We start from the raw sequence: 22,190 nt of genomic DNA, 5'->3' as shown, positions 1-22,190 counted from the left end.
GAGAGAAAAGAATATCAGAACTTCGTCCGCCATAATTGAATTGAGGACTACACAAATTTCCTTCCCTGAGATAAGAAGAGAAAATCGAAGTATGTTTTGGTGTTAGCTGTCGGACAGTTTTGTTTCACATCCATTTGTGGTTAACATTGGTAAGTTATGATTTGATTATAGCCCGTATCACCTGAAATGAAACTCAAATTTATCACCTTCATAATCGACTTTACATTTTGTTTTTTCTCGATGACATTATTTTCTATATATATTGTGGTAATTATTGACTGTTCGCTCTTTAAGTCAGGGGATTGTGGTTTTAAGGAATGTTGGCTATATAAATGTTAAGCCGAGATATCGGTGTTTCAGGCAATGTCTGTTAGCTGACTTCTATTTTCTAGTTTAAGATCATCACAATCATGTTCAGCGTGGTATAATTACAGAGTTACCTTGTTCAAGTCATTCGCTTTAATCTGTGTGTGACCCCGACAAATGCCAATTTCTAGAACACACAAGATCATACGATAAATGATACTATTAGTGATAGGGATTTAAACAACCTCACATTTTAATGTGGCTGGCAACAGTTTCCAGCACTTTTCAGCAGCCATATTTCCCGGGGAAGTCACTCAATAAAATCGATAATCGATAACATTTGATAAATAATGGTAATTGAACTGAGTGGAGTGCAATTTGGTCTGAAATCATACGTGTGATTTCAAAATTGAACAAGTGCGCAGCACAAGTTAGATTTGAAATCACAAGTACAATATCAGACCAAAATTGCACGACACAAAGTTCATTTGCCACTTAATTAGAGCCATTTGCAAATCGCACAATTTTATCGCCTTAAATTTTAGATTTTTGATGTACTGTTCCAGTAGCTGGTTTATTAAAAAAAGCGGAACCGAAAACGCCTTTACGTCTCATTTAGTATGCAAAACTATGTCGTGACGAAAACTCATTCGAACATGACAAAGAAACAAGCAGTTCTGAAGTCAGAACGAAAACAGCCTACTTCAATTTTGTGACCTTGGCCTAGGACTCAAAGTTTAGGCAATAGGAGTTGCAAAATTCTCCACACAATGGCTTTTTGCCTTTCATTTTCCTGAAATTTTATTGATTACTTTAAAATAACCTTGATATCTGATTGGTTGTTTTGTTTTACTGTCCCATTCTCATTGGCTGAGAAAAAGATGCGATTTAGAGCAAAAAATAGTGCGATTAGTGAATAAATTGCTCTACTGAAAGCCAATCAGATTGTAAGAATAACCAGTGATTTCAAAATGGATTTAATGAAAATTGATAAAACTTAGTCAATGATACAGAAAATTGATAAAAATCAATAACAGGATTCGTTGTGAGTAATCGATAATTATTGATTTTGCGCTTAGTACTATCAATTTTATCGATAAATATCGAAGTTATTGATTTTAGCTTATCTTAAAATTTATTGAAACAAAACCAACAAATGTAAACAAGTTCGCAAAAACCACCAATAACAACTTCCTTACACAATTATCAATAAAATTTGCTACGACTTTTCTTAGTCTCATAAAAAACAGTATTTCAATACTGAAAGATAAAAATTCAATGTACAGAGAATGGTAATGATATTTACTGTCATCCCATTCATACAGTGGAATCTCGATTATGCGAACCTCGGAGGGAAACAAGAGTTGGTTTCAAAAATTGGGTAGTTCAAGAAATCAGGGGTAGAATGTTGGACTGGGTTGAAGGAAATGATTTTTGGTTCTAAGAATCAGGAACGTCGAAAAAATTGCAATTCCACTTTTGTTTTTAACACTAATGGAACATGAACGAAACTACTAAAAGTGCTCTACCTAAATAAACTTATCCTGCCTTTCAATTAGATCACTTGAACCAACTAGGTTTCAGTGTTTTGAATAGTTTCCAGAATACAGCTTAGCGAAATGTTTGTTCCAGCAAAAACCATATTACTTAACAACTTTGAAACTGTTCAGTATAAACTAGTAAAACAATGTAAATGATGAACTTCACAGCAAAATAATATAAAAAGTATAGTGAAAGGAAAAAACGATGGATAAGTGAAAGAAATCAGTAGTGTACATCTACGAAATCCACAATTAAAAAGTCACAATCAAACGCGGTGTCAAATTATGGATACAGTTTTTTTAAAGCGTAAACTAATGAACAAAGTCGATCAATAAATCCGATAAAATCAATAAAATTGATAATTTTGAACCTAGCAAGCATGTTAGTATCAAGTTTTATCGAGTGACCAATGTCATCGATAACACTTGAATTCAATTTATCGATTATTATCAAGTTATCAAGTGGTTTTCCGATATCAATTTTTATTGAGTGACTACCCCGGGTATATTTTGACAGACAATACTACCTGACTCTTAATGAAGTGTTGTTACAATATTGGCATCACAAAAATGCTCAATCATTGGTCACAAGTTGTGGTTATCTTCATGGCATAATTGGTTAGTAAAGCAACAGAACAACCTATGAAAACACCCTTAATTTTAGCTTTAAGGGCTTATGACTCACAAATGAGTCCAGTGATTCCCATATGGTTTATCAAATAATTGTGATCAGCATGATAAGATACAAATTTTTGCCAAGTTTTAATAAATTCTGTGGTGAGGGTTCAGAGTGACAGGGTTCCCCTGCATATTTGGAGTTGACAGAAGTGAGCATTCAGAGCCTTGCAATCAAAACAGAAAGAAAGGGGAGAATATGATTGCGGTTTTTATCACATGGCCATAAAGCATTTTATTTGATGCCAAAAGCATCACCTCCTACAGAAATTTATGCTGCTGAACACCATGATCACTAGAGGTCATGAAACTGTGGTACATGTAGCTAAAATCAGACAGCGAGAAAGGCATTTTAAGGTGATGTACAGATAGAAGTTTGTCAAAAATACTGCGCTGTGCATCATATCGACAACTCTTCTTGGTGTCTGGAAATGCTGTCAGACCTGGTCTTTTGTGTTTGATATATTATGTCGAGATATTATATCGAGACACTTTTCCTTGTGCCCTTGGTGTCTATATTGGAAATTGTTTACAATGTAGTAGCCCTTCAAATTTTGCTTTTGGTTTGTACTTTGAAGCAACCTGCCCCCCCCCCCCCCCTTATTTTCATTGGCTAAAATAAGAAGAAATCACAGGAGGAAGAAAAGCCAGTTGGGCAAGCAAAACACCCCCCCCCCCCCCCCGGTTCCTCTTAGCTCAAGGTCTGGATCCACCACTGTGAATGACATATATTTATTCAATTTGTTATTACTTATGTAGATCCAATGGACCCCAAACACAGTCATGAGTCAGTCAAAGGTGATAACACTCTCGAAAGTGTATTACTGTCAAACACCATGGAGGAAAGATCCTATCTTGTTCCAGCAGAGGGCTCTACTTCTATTTCAGATGTAAAGGATTGTACTTTGGTTGAAAGGGTTCAAGATATAGCATTAGACCCTGGAGGTGTTAAAACTGAGTGGACAGCTTCAACTGCAAGCATTCATTTAACAGCAAATGTGCACAACAAGGCTGGTATATTTGAAGAAGAAGAGGAGGGGGAACTTGATTACGAGGAAGATGAGGGAGAATTAGTGACAGCACAAGAAGATAGAAATGGAGTTAAAAACGACATGGAGGGTGATGATAAGGAGGAAGGTGAGCTGGCAGAACCTGAACAAGACGAAGAAGGTGAAGAAGGAGAAATCCTCTCAGATGAAGATACTAAGGTATATTTCACATGATGAACTAATATATTTCAATTGATAAAATCCTGTTATTAAGTCTTGGATTTAGATTTGTCCAAAATTCAGTCTTAGCGGGCTTTTTATGTCTATTATCTTGTCATTAAAGGTTTCCTGCAACATACAGTGAAACATGTGTAAAAATTATAGTCTGTTTTTGATGATTCTAATATCATTTTCTAAGGCAAGCAGTGATTGTATCAAGATGGTACAAGAATTTAATATGTAAATGATTGAAAATGTAAGACATTTACCTCTACCCGAGTATGTGTTATGTAGCCTGCATAGCAAACATTCGGACCATAGAAACAAAAGATCTGGCTGTGCGATCTTGTCAGCATACTCTGCAATACTGATTTTTCACAGTTGAGTTCATTTATTGATTGACAGTTTGTTTCCAGGCATTAAAACAGCACTGGTATAAAATTAGTAGAAAGTGAAAATACAGGAAGTGCAGTGTTGGAAATTAGCACTCGCCCGCTCGCCAAATGCAAGTGTGAAAAGTGTTAGGGGAGTACAAATCATCTATCACTCGCCTGTTCGGCTGCTATTTTCATTTTTGGGAAGTTATTTCAGCGTAAATATTGATAACACTCCTAGTCCTTTTGATTCAATTTTAGCAAGAATATCTTTCAATGAAAACTTATCTTTCAAGATGCCTAAATAATTTGTCAATAATATATGTAGCTAATAATACAGAACTTGGCATTTCCTAGATAGACAAAACGAAATACAGCTTCTTCCAGTGATAATTTACAAATGCTATGTTCTGTATTATTAGCTACGAAGCAGGCTTCTAGCCAGGATTTGAAAAGTGGGCATCCAAATTGTGCCATAGGGCATGCTCAAATGAACAATTTATAAGGCAACATAATTATGAAAAACAAGAAGATCTTTCAGATCTTATAACCATGCTTTTAAAATTAAACTGTTTTCTTAGCACTACAGTCGCAATGCAGTGCACATTCCAAAGCAGTCCTTGACTACTGTAGACACCACATCACTTGATCAACACAAACTGTATTATTGCACCATCAGTCGTAGCCGTTGTGAAATCTCTGATGACGTAATTACTTCCGGCACATGTCATAATATGGGATCATGAGTGACCCGAAGAAAAAACAAACAGAAAAAAAAACTGGTTTGAACCTATTTCCAGCAAATTTGGCACACCAGAAGCTGAGAAAATTACCCTATTTCCAGCCATCATTTTTCAGCTCTTTTCGTCATATCCCCCCTCCCCCCTCAGGAGGGTTTTGTAAAGGGAGCAAATTAGTATGCAAGCCACCGTAATGGTGATTGCCGTCGGTGAAATGTTTATTTGCTCAAAAATGGTGGCCAAATCTTTCGGAGATGGAAGTCAAGACATTTGTAAGGATACAGAGATTAATTTGGGACCAGTTGCTGTTAAAAGTAACATTCCAAGCTCCCTACACATGTGTTTTCCAGTGGACATGTGTAGAGAGGTATGTTCAGCTACAAGTTAGTGAAGACATCAGTCCGATGTGGAAACATGGTATGACTGATTTGGTTTTACTTCTGATTAGATGACAAAGTGGCAGAGTTCCTTCACCCAATCTTTTAGTTGAGTATTGCAAAATAATACCAATGGAAATTACTTTCCACACTCAAGTGAAAACCACTCAATTAATGGAATCTTGTTGAATTGTGTTCAGGATAATGCAGAGAAAAAACCTCAAGGAAAGCAAGATTCAATTAGTGAGGTAAAATTTAGTTCTGAAGATTGTTAATTGATCTATCAGTCAATCAACTTCGATTGATTAAACAGTTCCAGTTACAATCGTAGAGAAAGTTTAACCAGAGGCATACATATAAATGCTGCCACAACTGTGTCCTACCAAGTTGAAACATACACTGTTGAACACTGAATATAAGGCTGCATTTGTGAGATGTGAGGTGAAGCCTGATGAATTCTACAATGGATTCCTCGGTTCAGGTTACATAATTATTATAAAAACAAATCAACATACTGGTATACATTTACAGTAGCTGAAGTTGCTGGAAGTTGAACTTTGCCAACAGACCACATGTTCAAATAGAAATGCTTAACTGTGTTTGTTTGATCTGGTGCATTTTATTTTTTAGGCTGATGGCCCAGAAGAAGGAGAGGTTATTGATGATGGAGACTCAACAGGTATCTTTTATGGAAAGTGTACTGCAGGAACATTAGAATTGCGGGGTCTCACAAAAAGATAGTTTACTGTTATTTAGTCCTCTCTCCTCTGCAACTAAATGTAAAGTAATGTTTGTGTTACTTGTTTGAGCAGGTTTCATTGTAATTGCCTTCAAACAATGGAAGAAGTTATGCATGTTATGAGCATTAGTCATCTAAATTCCTCCTGGAGATTAGCCTTGTATAAAAAAAATTAACCATCCACACAAAGACAACACTTTGAACTCAGTGAAATTTGAATTTACTGGAATTAAACTGTTTTGGAGAAAAACAGATTTTCCTGAGTTTCATTGACAATCATACCAAATTCAGTCGAATCTGTTCCTTATTTTGGGTGAAAGGAAACTACTCAAAAACCATACTTTTTGGGGTGTCATTTCTTTTTTTATTTCATGTGTAAGGAGAGGATCCTTTTTCCTGCAATCCTTATGACTAACATGAACCTGTGTATAATGTATTTGTTAGGTGCTCTAAATTTAAGGAGAAAGATCTGCAGATATTTTACTTATGGTAAGTTAATGAAGTGATTTAGATGAGTGACAGCAAGTGTTGTAGTGTGTAGACTAAAGAAATCCTTGATGTGTATTGCAGCTTCTCTTGGATTTTGCATAGTCAATAGAGGAGAATGGTTATGAAGCCCAGCAAACATCAAAGGAGCAAACAAAGATGCCAAGATTTATGTTGGAACGTCCACAACTGTGCACAATCTTTTGTTTTGCGCTCATTCACTATGCATGAACTATGTAACCAACACGTTTCTGTTGATTAGTTCCTCAGTCAGTAGTAAACAACCATTGTGTTTTCTGCACGGTCAAGGCTAAAAAAAGAGAACAAAAACATACAACAAAGAACTTTGTCAAGTTTCATAACCATTCCTCTCTATTAACCATGGATTTTGCAATGCAATTTTTGGACCTGAAGCAAAGTTTTCTGCGATGCTGCATAAAGTCTTGTCAAGTTATGTTCACAGATGTGATATACATTTACGGACGTTCGCACAAAAATTTTCTAACATTGATTTTTTTTTCCGAGACTTTTACCACTGTAAGATGATGAGTTAGTTATGTCAGAAATGTAAAAAACTGGGGGTTCACCAACTTGGTTTTGGAGAGAACATGCCTGGAAGAACACCCTAAATCTGAAAAAAAAATCGGGCTTTATTAGGGAATAAGGCCACAGTGTCTGTAAGCCCAAAAATATTGCAAATATTGCATCTTTGAAGTGAATTGTTCTCAGCCAAATATTGTTTAAGTGGACCTATTAAGTGAATTTAGTCAACTGGTGAGGTTCCTTCAAGAACAAGTTCGCAGTTAGCGACCGTAGTTTCACGCACCTTGCAGCCGCAAGATGGCAGGACTCGATGTCCCATGGACAGAAATCTTGAAATTTTTTTAACTTCCCACATTGATTTTTTGTTCATTTTTGGACAATGTGGAGATAATTGTAAATAAAATCTGTTTCTGCAAAGAAAAGTAGGGGTCACCGACCGTCCAAGATCGTTAGATCCAGGCAAAGCCATAGCAATAGCCATCTGCCCTATCATTGTTCATTTTATTACTTAGCACATGCTCTCATGCATGACATGGCATGTGAAATTGCGTGCACAGTAAGGATGCACAGAAACAATTAGCACAAATGTCCTTTAACTGTCTGCAATGCTCACTATCAGCGAGACATTTACCCAGGAGAAATAGCTTTAATCAAGAGAAATGTTGCATGACTACATGTACTGCAAATAAGAAGAGTATTAATTGGTGTAAATTATCTGAATATCATAACCTTGCTACTGCATGTAAAGGAAGATATTTCTGATAGCCTTGGGCTAGTACATTGTAGGTTATGTGTTTGGACTGGTGGATTTCACCATCTGTTTACCTAAATGGGCAATTGACCCAGTGGCTGTAGACCCCCTGTGAAAATGTTTGACCAACAGTACTTGGAAGAAAACGTTCAAAATGGTTTCAAAGCTTGTAGGCTGCTTTTTCTGGCGTTCGCCTTCCCAAAATGGGCTTTAAACACGGAGCAATCCTATAAAAGGCAAGGACACGCCACCTTTGAAGCACTTTGTTGGCTTTTTTGTGCAACGGTGGAAAGCCGAAATAATGGTCGCGTTACATGGAAGTCGTGAAGAAATAGCGTTTTTTTTTTTTTTTTCGTTAAAACAATGGAGTCATTTATGTAGAATGATATAAGGTGAATAATAAAAATACAGTGAAAATAAAACTTATATTAACTCTTTAGAAGATGCCTTTGGAACAACAAAAACAATGAATTATCTTCTGCACGTCACGGAACATTCAAATTTCGCCAGTAACTAAAATAACAAAGCTGATAACTGTGATCAATGAGCTATCTTTTTCCATTTATCTCAGCATGCCGAGAACGAAAACAAATCTCGTTAGAGGTGATTTTGGTTAGCCTGTGAACACAGACGGATTTTGGTGGGGTATTCAAAATTATTCAGATTTATGAACATTATGATGGTGCAAACAAAATGCAAATTGAACAATGAGTTATTCCTCAAACTGTTCTATAGCATTCATAGCAAAGAAATTGGAAAAAAAAAGTACTACAAAGAAACAAGAGAACTTGAAAAATGGCAAGGTGAGATTTTTATGTTACAAAGGAGAAGGAAGACTCATGGCTGAATGCAAGAAAAACTTGAGTTCGTAAAAGGCCGACTGAATTTTAGCAGCAAGAGTACAACAGCAGCCAATGTTCACCTTATGGAATCTCTTTTAGATAACTGGCTGAAGAATAACCATATTACCGTAGATATAATATATTACCTTCACAGTCCACTTGTATCTTTTTTTTACAAGTTTTAGTTTCCAAACTTATTTCTCAACTGCATTAATCCTCGAAGGAGCAAAGACACTCTGGCAAAAGAACTAGACACAGCATTTTATTAATTTGAGTGAACAGTTCAAATTCATACGATTGGAACAAAATTATGAAGTTGAAATAAAAAAAGGTCAGTTTTTTTGTAAACTCTTCTCCTGAAGCTATCATTCATTTAGTTCAAAAGGCATTGCCCACTGGTAAAATAAAACAAAATTACACCCGTTGCTCTCCAGAATTTTTTGGCAACACTCTAAAATTAGACCTGAGTGAATAAGCCAATCAAATGGGAGCATTGGTCATCCGTTGGGATTTGTGATTGGCCAGCTGAACACCTCAGCCTTGTTATACAGGATCGCTCCATGTTTATCGTAAGTGAAATGATATGAGGGATCCAGGTATTTTGTGTTGTAAAAGCCGCATATCAGTTAAATGTGTATCATGGAAATCCACGATGCGGATATCATTTCCATTCTCAATTTGCCATCAACAAAACGATGATTAAAGAATCAAAGCAAACAAAGACCAATCATTTTGTTTTTTGTGACCAGTGGTTTCTGTGCAAGGAAGAAATAACTTTTTCTTTTATAGATTTCTGATTTTACTGGGCTCTCAATAAAGATCATCAGATTATGCAAGGTTTCAAAATAGTTATTTTTGGAATTATAGTAGTTTTATTAGGTGTGAGAATAAAATTGTGAACATTTTTGTTTTTGCTACAATTTATCCGGATTTCAATTCTCACGCATTTTGTTATTGTGTAATTTTTTCGGACAAGAAGGTTACCATCCCCCTAAGTCTGAAAGTGCCCCCATTCCTATCAGTTACCTTTTTCTACTGCCAGACCTTCAACAGTATTTCTGTCATTCTACTTGCAATGGGCATAAAACTGAACACGCAATTGGACTTGATAATTTAATGAAAATCATGCTGAATGTATACCACAAAACTCCCCAGAAACTATCTGGAGCATCTCATGTTGATAGCCAGGCAGAGTTGACTTTTAATGAGGCTCATTGTGAAGCAACTGATTAGAGCTTGGTATCTGAAGTTTGGAGAAAACAGCGGGATACTGGAGCACAGTTTCACAGATATAACTTTTTCTGCATGAAAGGAAATAGAGGCTCTATAGTCACAGGCTAAAGATAAGTACACTACCAGCAGCATACACTGTATAATGCAGATCAAGTTGTGACTTACTGTGCAGCAATATAATTTGCTTGTTTGTTTTCCTTTCAGTATTTTTACTATGGAAATTTGATGTTGATGGCCCTCCTCCCTTCACTAGCAACCGTTGTGAATTTTAAGGACTTTGTTGATCTGGAATTGACCGTAGCTTTTTATATCTTTATCTTTCTTTGCTCAGGTGGTTGTACATGGGGTATGTCTTGTAGGTTTCTACATCCAGGACTTAATGACAAAGGTACAGTGGTAAATTTAAAGAAAAAGTTAACTGAATAACAGTAGTTTATACAGGTCTATGTAAAAATTGAAAGCTTTTGTGTACATCTTTCCTCAGCCTTAATTTTGTCAAAGAAAAAGTAACACGTTTTAATTTCTTGATTAAAATACCCTGAATGAGCACCATGTATCAAAAGTTTGAACATTAATTAATTAATTAATTAATTAATTAATAATTAGTATAGGTAATCATACGGTTTCTAGTTCAAATATTTGGAATTAATTTGCACAAGTAAGTTTGTCAAAAAGCTGAAATTTCGTTATTGTGATGGCTGGTTTTGAGTTTGTCAAACCGAATGTTAAAACTAATCAAGAAATAATACAACCATTAATTTAATTTTTAGTGAAAGACTTTTGAACACATGAATGACAGTTCGTATTCCTATTGTTATTGCTAGTAAAAGTGGAAACTGCTTGTTGTGTTCTTTTTTCATTTGTATATTTTTGGTAATTTCCTCAAGTTTGTACTCAGTACAAGTACTGAACTAGGTTTGGAAATTCTTCAACGAGATTTTGTTTGTCAGTTTTCCCCAGTTTGTTATGAGTTAGCCGGTATATAATATTTAGTAAATCAGATTACATGTGGTATTTGGGTTCTTTGTACAGATCAAGATAAATCAATGTATTTAACATTAACAGGTGCATATCAAATGCTCCCTGAGCCTGGCCAGTATCCCAGCCCCTTCCCCAAGGTACCAGTCGCTCCTGTCCATCCAGAGGCTATAATGCCATCCTTCCCAGACCAGGATGTTGGGCAATTGGTATGTTTTGTGTCTATCATAAGAATATGACAGGAATGTATCCTACATGTTACATCTGAATTAACGTCAAATCCCTGACTGGACTGGGTGGGCACAGACTACCGGTACATGCAGAACTTTCAAAACTAGTCAATTGTATTACTTTTGAACTGAAACAATTTCAAATGATAACTTATAAATCCTAGTAAGTTATATGATACAAGATTTGCTTCTTATCTGAGCTGGTCGTGTACTGGGACATAAATGGTTTAGAAAAATAAAGTTGTTTCGGTACAGTTTTTTTCATGAACCAAACCTACAACCATGGACAAATAGTGTTGCAAAAACCCAAGAACATGAAATAATAACCGTAATATCTACAGAATATGTGTCAGCACCCCCATTCCCCCTTTCAATGTTGGAAAATGGTAAAATGCAAACTTATGTTAGATCAAAGTGTTTTAAAGGCGAAATGTGTATAGAATGAGTTTTTCCAACCCTTGTAGCACCGCACAATAACTTTTTTGAAAAGTTGGTCATTTAGTATTTAGTATTATAATGCAAAACCTGTGGTTTGAAATGTTTTTGCAATTTACCCAAAATTGGATACTCCACTTGCCATGGATCATAATTTAAGGTATTGGTATTAGCTTTTTTATATCCAATCTGGTTTGTGCAACTTTTTTGTTTATCGTTACCATGTCCAAAAAAAAACACTATACCACACTTCAAGAAGCGTAATTTTGACACTGATCTGATTAACGGAAGACTGGTTAAAAGCTGATCGAAAATCAATGTTTGGTATGATCTGCATGGTGATGTACCGGTTAAAATTCACTTAATGTAGATGCAGCTGTGGTAATTTTGTTACACGTTCGTTTTCAGGATGATGAAATGGCTGATAGAACACAACCCATCTCAGAGCCAATAGCCCCACCCAAAAAAGAAACAGCATGGGAGAGGGGACTAAAACTAGCAAGAGAAGTAAGTACTAACATTAAGTAACTTACTATATATCTTGTATTGGCCATGGGGAACTCCCTTATAAAACTTTTTAAAAGGACAGGGGTGTTCCTCGTACCTTTTAGGGGCTAAAAACGCAGTTTTTCGTGCGCTACTGGGATGGTTTGGGGGGCTGTCATCCTCTAAGCAACTATGGAACTAAGGCACTAAGTCCCTAAGGCGCTGAGGTGTAAACTTCAATGTTTGTTAATGAATTAATTTGAATTAATTAATTAGTCTAGAGGCAAGGAAGTGGTGGGGGTGGGGTGGGAAAGGTACTTGTGTACTCTACGTAAAACATGTTCCACCTACGCCGATTGAGTATGAACATCGCAAAGCTATATATTTGTTTCAGAAAACCCTTGCTCTCCTTGTGGTTCTATTCTCTCTAGAACAAAACCGATTTGCTCTATACGCATGCGCAGATAAGTTAGCGTTCGTGTCTTCTCTATGTTAGACGGAGGATACATTGCATGCGGGATCACACAAATGTTGAGTGGTTTTCCTTATGGTAGAACCCAACATATAAGACGCATGCGTTCTAGCATCGTTAGTGTAATACACTATGTTTGCAACGCGGTTTTTCGTTATAATTGTCATGTGATGTGACCGAGGACGGCAGATCTTTTTCAAGTAGCGCCATTTCTCCCTCTTTAGAGCAAAACTGAATCGTTACTGTGGCTGCGTATCTTTTAGAATTACCCAAATGTCGGTTCAAAATTTTCAAACTACCATAGTGTGTTTGTTAGGGTTCAAATAAAGAAGGGAAACTTATTAATTGCTTCCCCTTAGCAGCTTTTTTTATTTCTTGCCTTAATTGCGTCTGTAAAAGAGAACAAAAAGTTCCCAAGTTAATGGCTTTAATACTCTTCAAAGTGTAAATTTGTGACGAAAGAAAACAGGAAAATGCTCAAATATTGCTGCAGACGCCGTATCATCTAATGAAAGCGCAGATTAATTTAATCAGTCTTTGACGAGACTCGTCCACCGATGCAGAATCTAATATCGGCCAAGTAGCGCTGTTTACCTTCAATACTTCTCGTTGAAACGCTTCTCAGTTGTATCAATCGATATCGTTGTGTATTAATTTTGAATTGTTTTATTGTTAACAACAAAGGTGGCAACAGAAAAAGAAAGTGGTATTCCGTGACTATCTGATAATTAAACGAGTTCTTGTTTATCGCTGAAAAACGTTTTGAGTAAAACAAAATCGTTTCTCTTCCATTTCTTCATCAGATATTTAACCTTCTTTCATTTACCTCCAACAACGAAAGAAAAAACAAGCACATCTTTTGTGTGTTTTGGAGAAAACAAGGGTTTCATTTTACATACCTTCGCGAGGAAAACAAAGGTATCAAGTTACAAAGTTGGCGTGAAAACCTAAATTGTCACGTTTGCTGCTTAAACGTAATATCGAATTTAAAATGAACGAAAATCAACGTAAGACACTAGAGTAGAACTTAAAGACTGTCGTGGCAAACAGTAATTGTAAGTAATTTTTGGACCTTGAATGAAATTACAATCATGAAACATGCACACTGCTAAGGGGAAAAGCCCTAGCAGACTACCAAGATAAATACCAACCGGAAGTGAACTGAGCAGGGGTGGAGTACTTTTTGGACTGCCGTGCCAGAGCTATCAATATAATTCCTTTCTGCACTATCTGAGATTGTCTCACTAGTTAGTGCAAGGCACGTAAGGCACTGTGGCGCTAAGGTCTAAACTTTCTTGTTTGTTTAATTAATTAATTTCAATTAATTAATTAGGCTAGAGGCAAGGAAGTGGTGGGGGTGAGGTGGGAAAGGTACCTGTGTACCCCACGAAAAACGTGTTCCATCTACGTCAGTTAGGTGTGAACATCGCAAAGCTATATATTTGTTTCAAGTAACCCCTTGGTCTCCTTGTGGTACTATTCTCTTTTTCTCTTTATTGAATTTAAAATGAATAAAAATCATCGTAAAACACTGGAGTAAAATTTCAAACCTGTCGTGACAAAAAGTAATTGTACGTAATTTTGGGACCTTGAATGAAAATACAACCTTGAAACATACACACTGCTAAGGGGAAAGCCCTAGCAGAAAACCAAGGTAAATACCAACCGGAAGTGAACCATGCAGGGGTAATACTTAAGGGACTAACGTGCCAGAGCTACCAATTGTACTCTGCACTATCTGAGATTGTCTCACTAGTGGTACCTCTCGAGGTGTTCAGCCTCAAAAGGTCTCTTTGCAGTACCTTTTAGGGTATTGAAGTGAAAACAATAGGACAGGAGATAATGTGTTATGATTTAGAATTGGTTCCCCTGTTAGCGTAGGCGTACTGACCGGGGAGCGGGGGCGTGGGGGGGGGGGGGGGGCGGGGTTGCTGCAGCTGATAGCAAAACGCTGATGATTTAGGCAGAAGTACACGAGAGAAAACATTCTAAAAGGTAGTCAAGCCCAGGCTTGTAGGCCACTTTCTCTGGTGTTTGCCTTGTCAAAACGGAGTTAAGGTCAAATGATATAAGGATCCAGTTATTCTGTTTTGGAAAAGCCATGTGTCGTTTAAATGTGTATCATGGAAGTCCACGAGAGGGATATTATTTCCATCAACAAAACAATGACAAAAGAATCAAAGCAAACAAAGACCAAGACTTTTTGTATTGGCTCTGAAAAGAGCCATTTTGAATGGCTCCAAAAAGAGCCGTTTTAAAATTTTCTTGAACTTTTCGTAGGAGGAAGAATTAACTGTTTCTTTTCTAAGTTTCTGATTTTACTAGACTGTTGATGGAGGTCATAGAGTATGCGAGGTTTCAAAATAACTATTTTTGGAACGATAACAGTTTCATTAAACACGAGAATTGTGAACGTTTTTGTTTTTACTGCAATTTGAGTGTGTTTGAACAACATTAACGCTTTCAGACATTGTGTAATTTCTGGGGGCAATAAGGTCACCGTCCCCTCAAGTCCGAAGGTGCCCGTACGCCTGTGCCTCTTAAGAGTGAAAACAATTTCAAGCCACGCCCACAAAACAGGATCTTGGTACCTCCTAGGGGTTCTTTTCAAAGTTTCCGACGAGCACCCCCGTCCTTTTTGTTAGGGAGTCCCCCCTCCCCCGTTCCCCCGAGCTTAATTAAGCGATAACCACGATTTTCTGTAGTTGTCTTGGAATTATCTCAGTCATTTATTTATTTATTTTTTTAAGAAACGTTTTTTTGGATACCTGCATTATCAGTAATTCGCAGATTTGTACCTTTCAGTCGTAATGATTTGAATTTCTGATATGTACAGATTAAAAAAGCTGCCCAGAAGCGAAAGGAAGAAGACGCTGATTTTGAGGAGAAGCGTATGATCCTCGGCATCACAGCTGAAGGAGACGAAGATGAAAATGACAAAGAAAATTTGATGAGACGCCGTGAGATGATACGAAGCAGGTTGGAAAAAGAGCCTGTCATGTTCGGTCAAGAGGAAGAAGACATCAGACATCGTAGAGGAGGAGATATCGTGTCACGGTGGAGAGACAAGAGAGATTCCTCACCTGTCCAGTATCGGGTGAGTCAAATACCGAGACAGTATTATAGTGATTTGTTGCGTGCTTTCTCTGATTGCTCTCGGGGTCGCTAGCTTTCTATAGTTTTCCACTGTATGTTATCAAGTATAGTAAGACATGGAGATGCGGAAGAATAAAAGTGTTTCTTGTGTGTATAACTTTCTTTCAGAATTTTGGTACGTAATATTATATCAGCCTAAGGCTACCTGCGGGTTCGTGCTGTTGCTGTTGTCAAGCTTTTATTTTTTTTTAACTTAATGTGTATATATTTCTGTAAAATTGTAAATATGCGAGTCATAATAAAGTTGTTGTAGTTGTTGTTGTTGTTGTTGTTGTTGCTGTTGTTGCTGTTGTTGTTGTTGTTGTTGCTGTTATTGCTGTTGTTGTTGTTGTTGTTGTGACACAGTATTTATGGCTACCCTTGCTATCTTTGATTTGTTTGCTTATGTTTTAGGATCGTGACAGACGAAAAAAGAGAGCTTATCGTACTCCATCATCTTCACCTGAAAGGTAATAGAACTATTGACCCGCAGTCTGGATCACGGCAGATCTCACTTGAACTGTCATTGAATTTGATTAGTACTCTGTGTAACAGTGCCGTGTTATTTACTGATCATGTGCGTTATCTTTCGTGTCAGGGACAGGCGAAGTAGACGAAGAGGCGGTGAAAAAGAGAAACAGAAGGAAAAGGCAAAAGAAATTACCAAAGAACGAGAAAAAGAACGAACGAAAAAGCCGTCGAAAGAGACGGAAAAGACGGGAGAGGAGAAAGTTAAAAACAAGAAAGACAAAGGGAAAGAAAAGGATAAAGAAATCCCAGCCGCTGGGGATGGGAAAAGCGACAGTGAAGTTACGCAAGAGAAAAACGTTGAAGTCAAGGAGCAAACAATTTCAGCTCTAAAGGAACAACACAATGACACAATTGATGAGAACAAGGATGAAGGAAGGAAGAAAAGGAGTCAGGAAGTGAATGTAAATACTGAAACAACAACAGCAAAGGAAGGTGACAAGAGAGAGGATTTAAGAGAAACGGTAGTTGAAGAAAAGGACAAATCTAAGCCGAAAGCACTAGGAATCTCAAGTTCCCGTCTTCCTAATGATGAATGGATAGATCCCTGGCAAAGAACAACATCTCCTAAACGCCACTCGGTTTCTTCTCGTAGTTCACGAAGCAGGTCTTCATCCTCCTCCTCAGACTCATCACGTTCCTCACGCTCACACTCGGGATCAGAGTCACGTTCCACGTCACGCTCTGCTTCTCGCTCGCGGTCTCGCTCAGTTTCTCCAACGTCTTCCAGATCACGATCACGTTCGCGCTCTGGCTCCCGGTCAAAATCACGTTCCCGATCTGGTTCTCGGTCTTCAGGGAGCGATAGGTCAAGCTCAACAAGTAGCAACAGTCCTGTTAAAGAGGTGAAGACTGTGCACAATGAAGACGATGAAGAGAGAGGTGGCACGCAAGCTTCTAACGTTTCTTCAGAGTCCGAATCCCAATCAAACAAGTCAAAATCGCCATCGCCTAAACCTACGCAAAAAAGTCCTACTAAGCTCAAAGGTTCACCAGAACCAGGGCCTCGAACTCCACCAGTTGAGACTAATCGTAATATCAAGGAAAAGAGGAATCGTTATGAGTATGGCCGAGCAGATAGAATACAAAAATCCCATGGGGCCAGCTGGGGCCGCCGAGCAGGTGTGCGGCCATTCCAAGATCCCTATAGGTATGGTTGCCGCTTAGTGGGTAATAGGGCTTCTGATCTCATATTGAGAAACCCTCTTGACTGTCAAGTCAGACGTTTTTTCTTGTGATACGTTCTAATCTAGGTGCGAAAATTCGTCGTTATTTTGTATGTTCATCTGTGCTTTTACCTTTGGCAATGCCGAGATCTGTTGAAGATGACATACTGTCAGTTTGCCTGGCTGGTGTAGAGTGGTAGTCTTGATTCCTTTGATGTGTTTTTTTGTTGTTCATTTGTAGTCGAGAGCGCGGACATCATTCTCGAAGAGGAAGGAGTCCTGACAGGCGAAGAAGATCTCGATCACCTCGAGCAAGGGTGAGTATCTTTGTACGTTGCAGATAACACAGTCGGTGAGTATTGAACAGCAGCCAGTACTGGCGTCATTTTAGAAAAACCTAAACCGTTGTCCTTAGTTTCATGTCTTTTCCATTTGCAGAACGAAGACCGACGACGACCCAACCAGTCAAAAACGTAAGTTACTCATAGTTGTTCGCTTACTATTGGGTACTATTATCATCACTAAGTGGCCAGAACATACAAGTTTAAGCAATTTCAAGAGCTTATGAACTGGTCATAGAATTAACTGAAACATCACACAATAACAGCCTATAACTGTAGAAAAACTCAAGAAGTTTCAAATTTTTTACTTTCTGTGAAAAAACTAGCTGGTGAGATTGTCCTCACAAAAGCTAAGTGTATATACACAACAAGCTTGACTTGACTTGAAGAACAACAAAGAAAAGCCAGAAAGGGGCACGGATGGGCAAACCTGGAGAAGATTAAAACGGACTGCATTTGGGTAAAGTTGAAAAACGACATTTACCTAAAATACTGTCACCTAATCCCTTAAATGTTATAATGAAAAATCTATACACGCAAACGTAAATAATATGATATACAGCGTGTTTCAAAAGTTCGTTCCGATTTAAAGTTGTAATTTTTTAAACAAATCAATTGTTTGTTACAACTATTTCAATAAATTGAGGACGAGAATTTATTAAAATGGCTGACAACAGCAATTTTTTTTGTCTGCTAGATGCCGTTGTTTCGATTTTCGTGCCAAATGTGCACACGCGCGTTTTCCCGCCATTTTTTCGCGCCCTTTGTATGTGTTGTTCCTTTCCCGAATTTGTTGTTATTCTCTGATTTTTTCCTGAACTTTCTGTTTTCTTTGTCACGAAAACGAAGTCAGACATTGTTTATGCTAGAGGTCCAGCAGCCACATTACGATCAGTCAAAGAAATCGCTCAATTTTTTAACAAGACGGAACGTTGGATGAACAAGTGTTCGAAAAGAGAGTGATTCGAAGACAAACCAAGAAGCGGACGACCGTCTGTTTTGACCAATTGTGCTCGAAAATCAATCGAGAAAGCGATGTACAAACGGAACAATTCCACAAGGAAGATTGCCAAGAATCTTCAGCAGAAAAATATCGAAGTTTCAAGCATAACGGTGTGGAGATACATGACTAGGAAAGGATGGAAGGCTTTCAAGCGAAAGAAAAGACCTTAGTTGAGCGAAAAGCAAAGGAAAGCCCGTTTAAGATTCACCAAGAAATACGCGAAGCTGACAGTAGAAGATTGGGACAATTTTTTTTATTTACAGATGAGTGTCCTAGATATCTTTTCCAGTATCCTAATCCAAAAACACGATATCGTATGGGACTCGCTGGAATGTGATGTTCCTCCAGCTTTCCAAGTGAAGCAAAGTGCGACGGTGATGGTGTGGGGTGGAAAGACGGGTCGTGGGCTCCCAAAGTTACACATGCTGCCCACAGGCCAAACTTTAACTTCTGATTTCTACATCAACCAAATCCTTGAGAAAGAAGTGAAACCGTTAAAATCAAGGCATCAGGTGGCAGGTGGTCCGATAGAGAGGAAGAGATAACATTCGTTCAGGATGGAGCACCGGCTCACACTTCAAAGGTAACTCAAACATGGTGTCAAAAGAATTTGCCAAACTTTATAGCCAAGGATGGCGAACTCTCCTGATCTCAATTCTATCGAGAACATCTCGAGTATCATTGACGAGACAACGTACAAAGATCCAGCCTCCAAAACGATGAAAGAGCTGAAAAGGCAACTACGCTTTGCATGGAAAAATGTGACTCTTGACATGATAAAGGAACTCGTACATTCTATGCCCAGGCCCTTAGAAATTGTCATTAAAAAATAAAGGCGGGCATTCTGGTTGCTAGCAATTTGAATGATCGAATGAAAAATAAGCAAAAAATAATATACCTAATTTTTAAAGAGTTAGGTTAAATAAATAATGAAACGTCAGAAGAAAACAAATCGGAACGAACTTTTAAAACACCCTGTATATGCATTTAAGTATAAATTACAGGTATGTTTGTAGCGCGGCAATGCACGCCATAAAAACGTGTGTAAAATTTGTTTTCCAGACGAGAACGTTCTTCAAGTGCTGACAGTATGGAGCATGCACTAGCTCGTCCCAGTTCTCCACGTACAACACGAGAGCGAGGTGGGTTCCGCCGTGGATCTAGTGCGTCATCCAGTGATAGTGCAAGTGCAAGCAGTGATACTGGAAGCGAATCAGAAGAGCACCCAGCCAAAACACGCCGAGCAGCCCCTAAGACTGAACAAGTCAAGCAAGCACAGAATGTGCCATTGACAAGCGGCAACATTAGATATACTGGCCATAAAGATATTAAACTAACTTTGAACAAGGTAATTTGAAAAACACGAGAGAAATGCACATGCAAGCACGAGGCCCAGGCTCCTGCTTCTCGCACTTTTTGAGTGTTCTTGAGAAGTCACAATATAATATAACCATCTCGAGGAGCAAGTTTGAAATGTCTTAGACTTCCGCGGTCAAACTCATTGCCGAAAGCAATATCCAAATGAACAACGGCGAGGCTATTTTCCTAACGTTCGAAATGTTAGCTTGACAAGCACTCCATGGCAATTAATTATCCTTTATCAACTTCAAGTTGATAAATACAGCTGTCGAGACTCCCGACAACATCGCGCGATCAGTTTCGCTACAGCTCACACCGCACCAATAGAACAGATGTTGTTACTAGATTTAAACTTGCCATTAGGCGTTCTGTTTTGTTTTTCGTGGTGGCGGAGGAACAAAAGGAAAGCCTGTTTGTGTGTACTCCATCGCTATGCCGTATGCTGCATGGGACCACACATGTTCGTTCCTAGGCCCCTTTCTTTTCCGCCGGTTTGATTCTGGCCTTCCAGTTTAGTGACGAGGGTCGGTTTCTCTTTTACTTTCAAAGACAATGTACGAATGCCGGGAACCGTGGGAGTGGTGTAGGCCTGTTAACCCATTTTGTATAGACATTGTTTTCAGACACGCACTTTCCACCGCGTCTAAGATATCTAAGTGCCAGAAGTTAACGAACACCAACGAGTGCAAAACACTCAAGCCTCACGTCTCGTTGAACAAGGATTTGTAAGAGGAAAATGTGCGTTTCTCTCAAAATAATCCCACACTAATAAAACACGACTTGTGGTAAATTCTAATTTTCACACTTACCAGCCGAATATGTTGGACGTTTCTTTCCTTTTATTCAAGACAAGACATTACAGGTTAACTAGGCTTGTTTATTCTCATTGCAGTCTGTTGCGCGATCAGAGGCTACGGACTCCTCTAAACCTTCCCAGCATTCTCCACCGTACAGATCTGAAGCCAGCAGTAGCAATGACAAACAGTCAGCTTTAAAAAAGCGACCACGTGATCCGTCCCCAGTCACCGACGCTCAAGAGGCCGTGAAGGTAGCGGTTGCGTCATCCGTGACGCCGCAACCTACGATTAAACCCGAGAAACGATCAATGGATTCACAAGCGGAAGCAGTGCCTGCTGGGAAATCAAATGCTGCAAACACTTCCTCGAGGAGAGAAGAACTCCTCCGTGAACTGAAGGCTGTGGAAGATGCCATAGCAAGAAAACGAGCGCGAATTGAATAACCATTCCAAAGTTACTACTTTGACATTGATTTTTCTTTCTCGTGAATGTATAGTAAAAATCCGTTATTCGTCACTTTCTGTGTATCGTCATTTTTATCTAAATTGCGAAACTACAAGCGGGACGAACAAACTGTTTTTTCGTTGTAATCAAAAATCACTTTAAAAGTGGAAAGCATTGAAGGCAGTTAGCTAGCAAGATTGCCATCGATTTCCTTTCTCCCATTTTCAAGTCACGCTCGAATATTTGATATACTTGTCGATCAACATTTCCCCACGCGCTACACCTGTCAGAAGTCCCAAGTTTAAAATACGTACCAGAACGCTTGCTACACAGAGTATTTGAACTTCAGTCCCTCAGTCTCGCTGTCCAGAACGAGAACAATTTACTTCTCACAAGCAGGGTTCTCGGTTTTGGTATCGCATTGTGCCCAAAAGGTACACAATATTTAGCCATGTTTATGTGATGTTCGTTGAGCACTCAGTGTTTGGGTGGCGAAAGTAAATTCCTGAGAACTTACCGATTTAACTAAGTTGTTTTAAACACCATTAATGGGCAAGTAGTATCACTGATGATGTCAACATTTGTCATTTTTGTCACACACGATAGACAGTGCTTCATTACATTTGCGAACAACAAAGACAACTCTAAATTTCTACTCATATTTAAAGAAAAACTAAAGAGAAGTCGACCCTCTATAATGCAGACAATAAAGTGTCCCAATGTGCATAGACATGACGTAATTGCAAGGGCTTTACCAATGGCATAAAGTGCTGTTCACGTTTTCAATACTGACGTAAGCATGTCTGAGATGCATCTAAATTGTTTAATAGACAAACGGACGCCGTTAGATGTCCAGGACAAAATCACGATATTTGTTGTACAATCGTGCATGTATTTCAGCAGAGAGAGAAAATTTGAAAGCCTTCATAAAATTCGAATTCCGATGATAGATGGCACTTATAACTGATTGTCTTGATTTCGAAGTTTTCATTGGCTTGTCT

The 22,190-nt window shown here is 38.3% G+C and overlaps 1 protein-coding gene across 1 annotated transcript; it reads left to right on the top strand.

The window, feature by feature from the left end:
* The first annotated feature begins 13 nt into the window (after positions 1-13).
* On the top strand, positions 14-21,261 carry LOC110048736 (uncharacterized). The gene is made up of 15 exons (XM_089298098.1): positions 14-149; positions 3,282-3,730; positions 5,422-5,469; positions 5,852-5,900; positions 6,405-6,449; positions 10,147-10,203; positions 10,881-11,002; positions 11,867-11,965; positions 15,253-15,513; positions 15,966-16,021; positions 16,150-17,229; positions 17,487-17,562; positions 17,684-17,718; positions 19,652-19,937; positions 20,841-21,261. The coding sequence occupies exons 2-15, from the start codon at positions 3,287-3,289 to the stop codon at positions 21,186-21,188; spliced, it is 3,006 nt and encodes a 1,001-aa protein (XP_089154224.1). The 5' UTR covers positions 14-149; positions 3,282-3,286; the 3' UTR covers positions 21,189-21,261.
* The last annotated feature ends 929 nt before the right edge of the window (positions 21,262-22,190 follow it).

The sequence above is a fragment of the Orbicella faveolata genome, unplaced genomic scaffold (genome assembly GCF_042242905.1).
Source record: "Orbicella faveolata isolate gen_17 unplaced genomic scaffold, um_ofav_v1 contig_3, whole genome shotgun sequence".
Taxonomy (NCBI): domain Eukaryota; kingdom Metazoa; phylum Cnidaria; class Anthozoa; order Scleractinia; family Merulinidae; genus Orbicella; species Orbicella faveolata.
This window is presented reverse-complemented; position numbering and strand designations above follow the sequence as displayed.

Coding starts and splice junctions, on each gene's coding strand:
- LOC110048736 (XM_089298098.1), top strand. CDS start 3,287: ATGGACCCCAAACACAGTCATGAGTCAGTCAAAGGTGATAACACTCTC. Junction 5,901..6,404: donor TGATGATGGAGACTCAACAG/GTATCTTTTATG, acceptor TGTATTTGTTAG/GTGCTCTAAATTTAAGGAGA. Junction 19,938..20,840: donor TTAAACTAACTTTGAACAAG/GTAATTTGAAAA, acceptor TTCTCATTGCAG/TCTGTTGCGCGATCAGAGGC.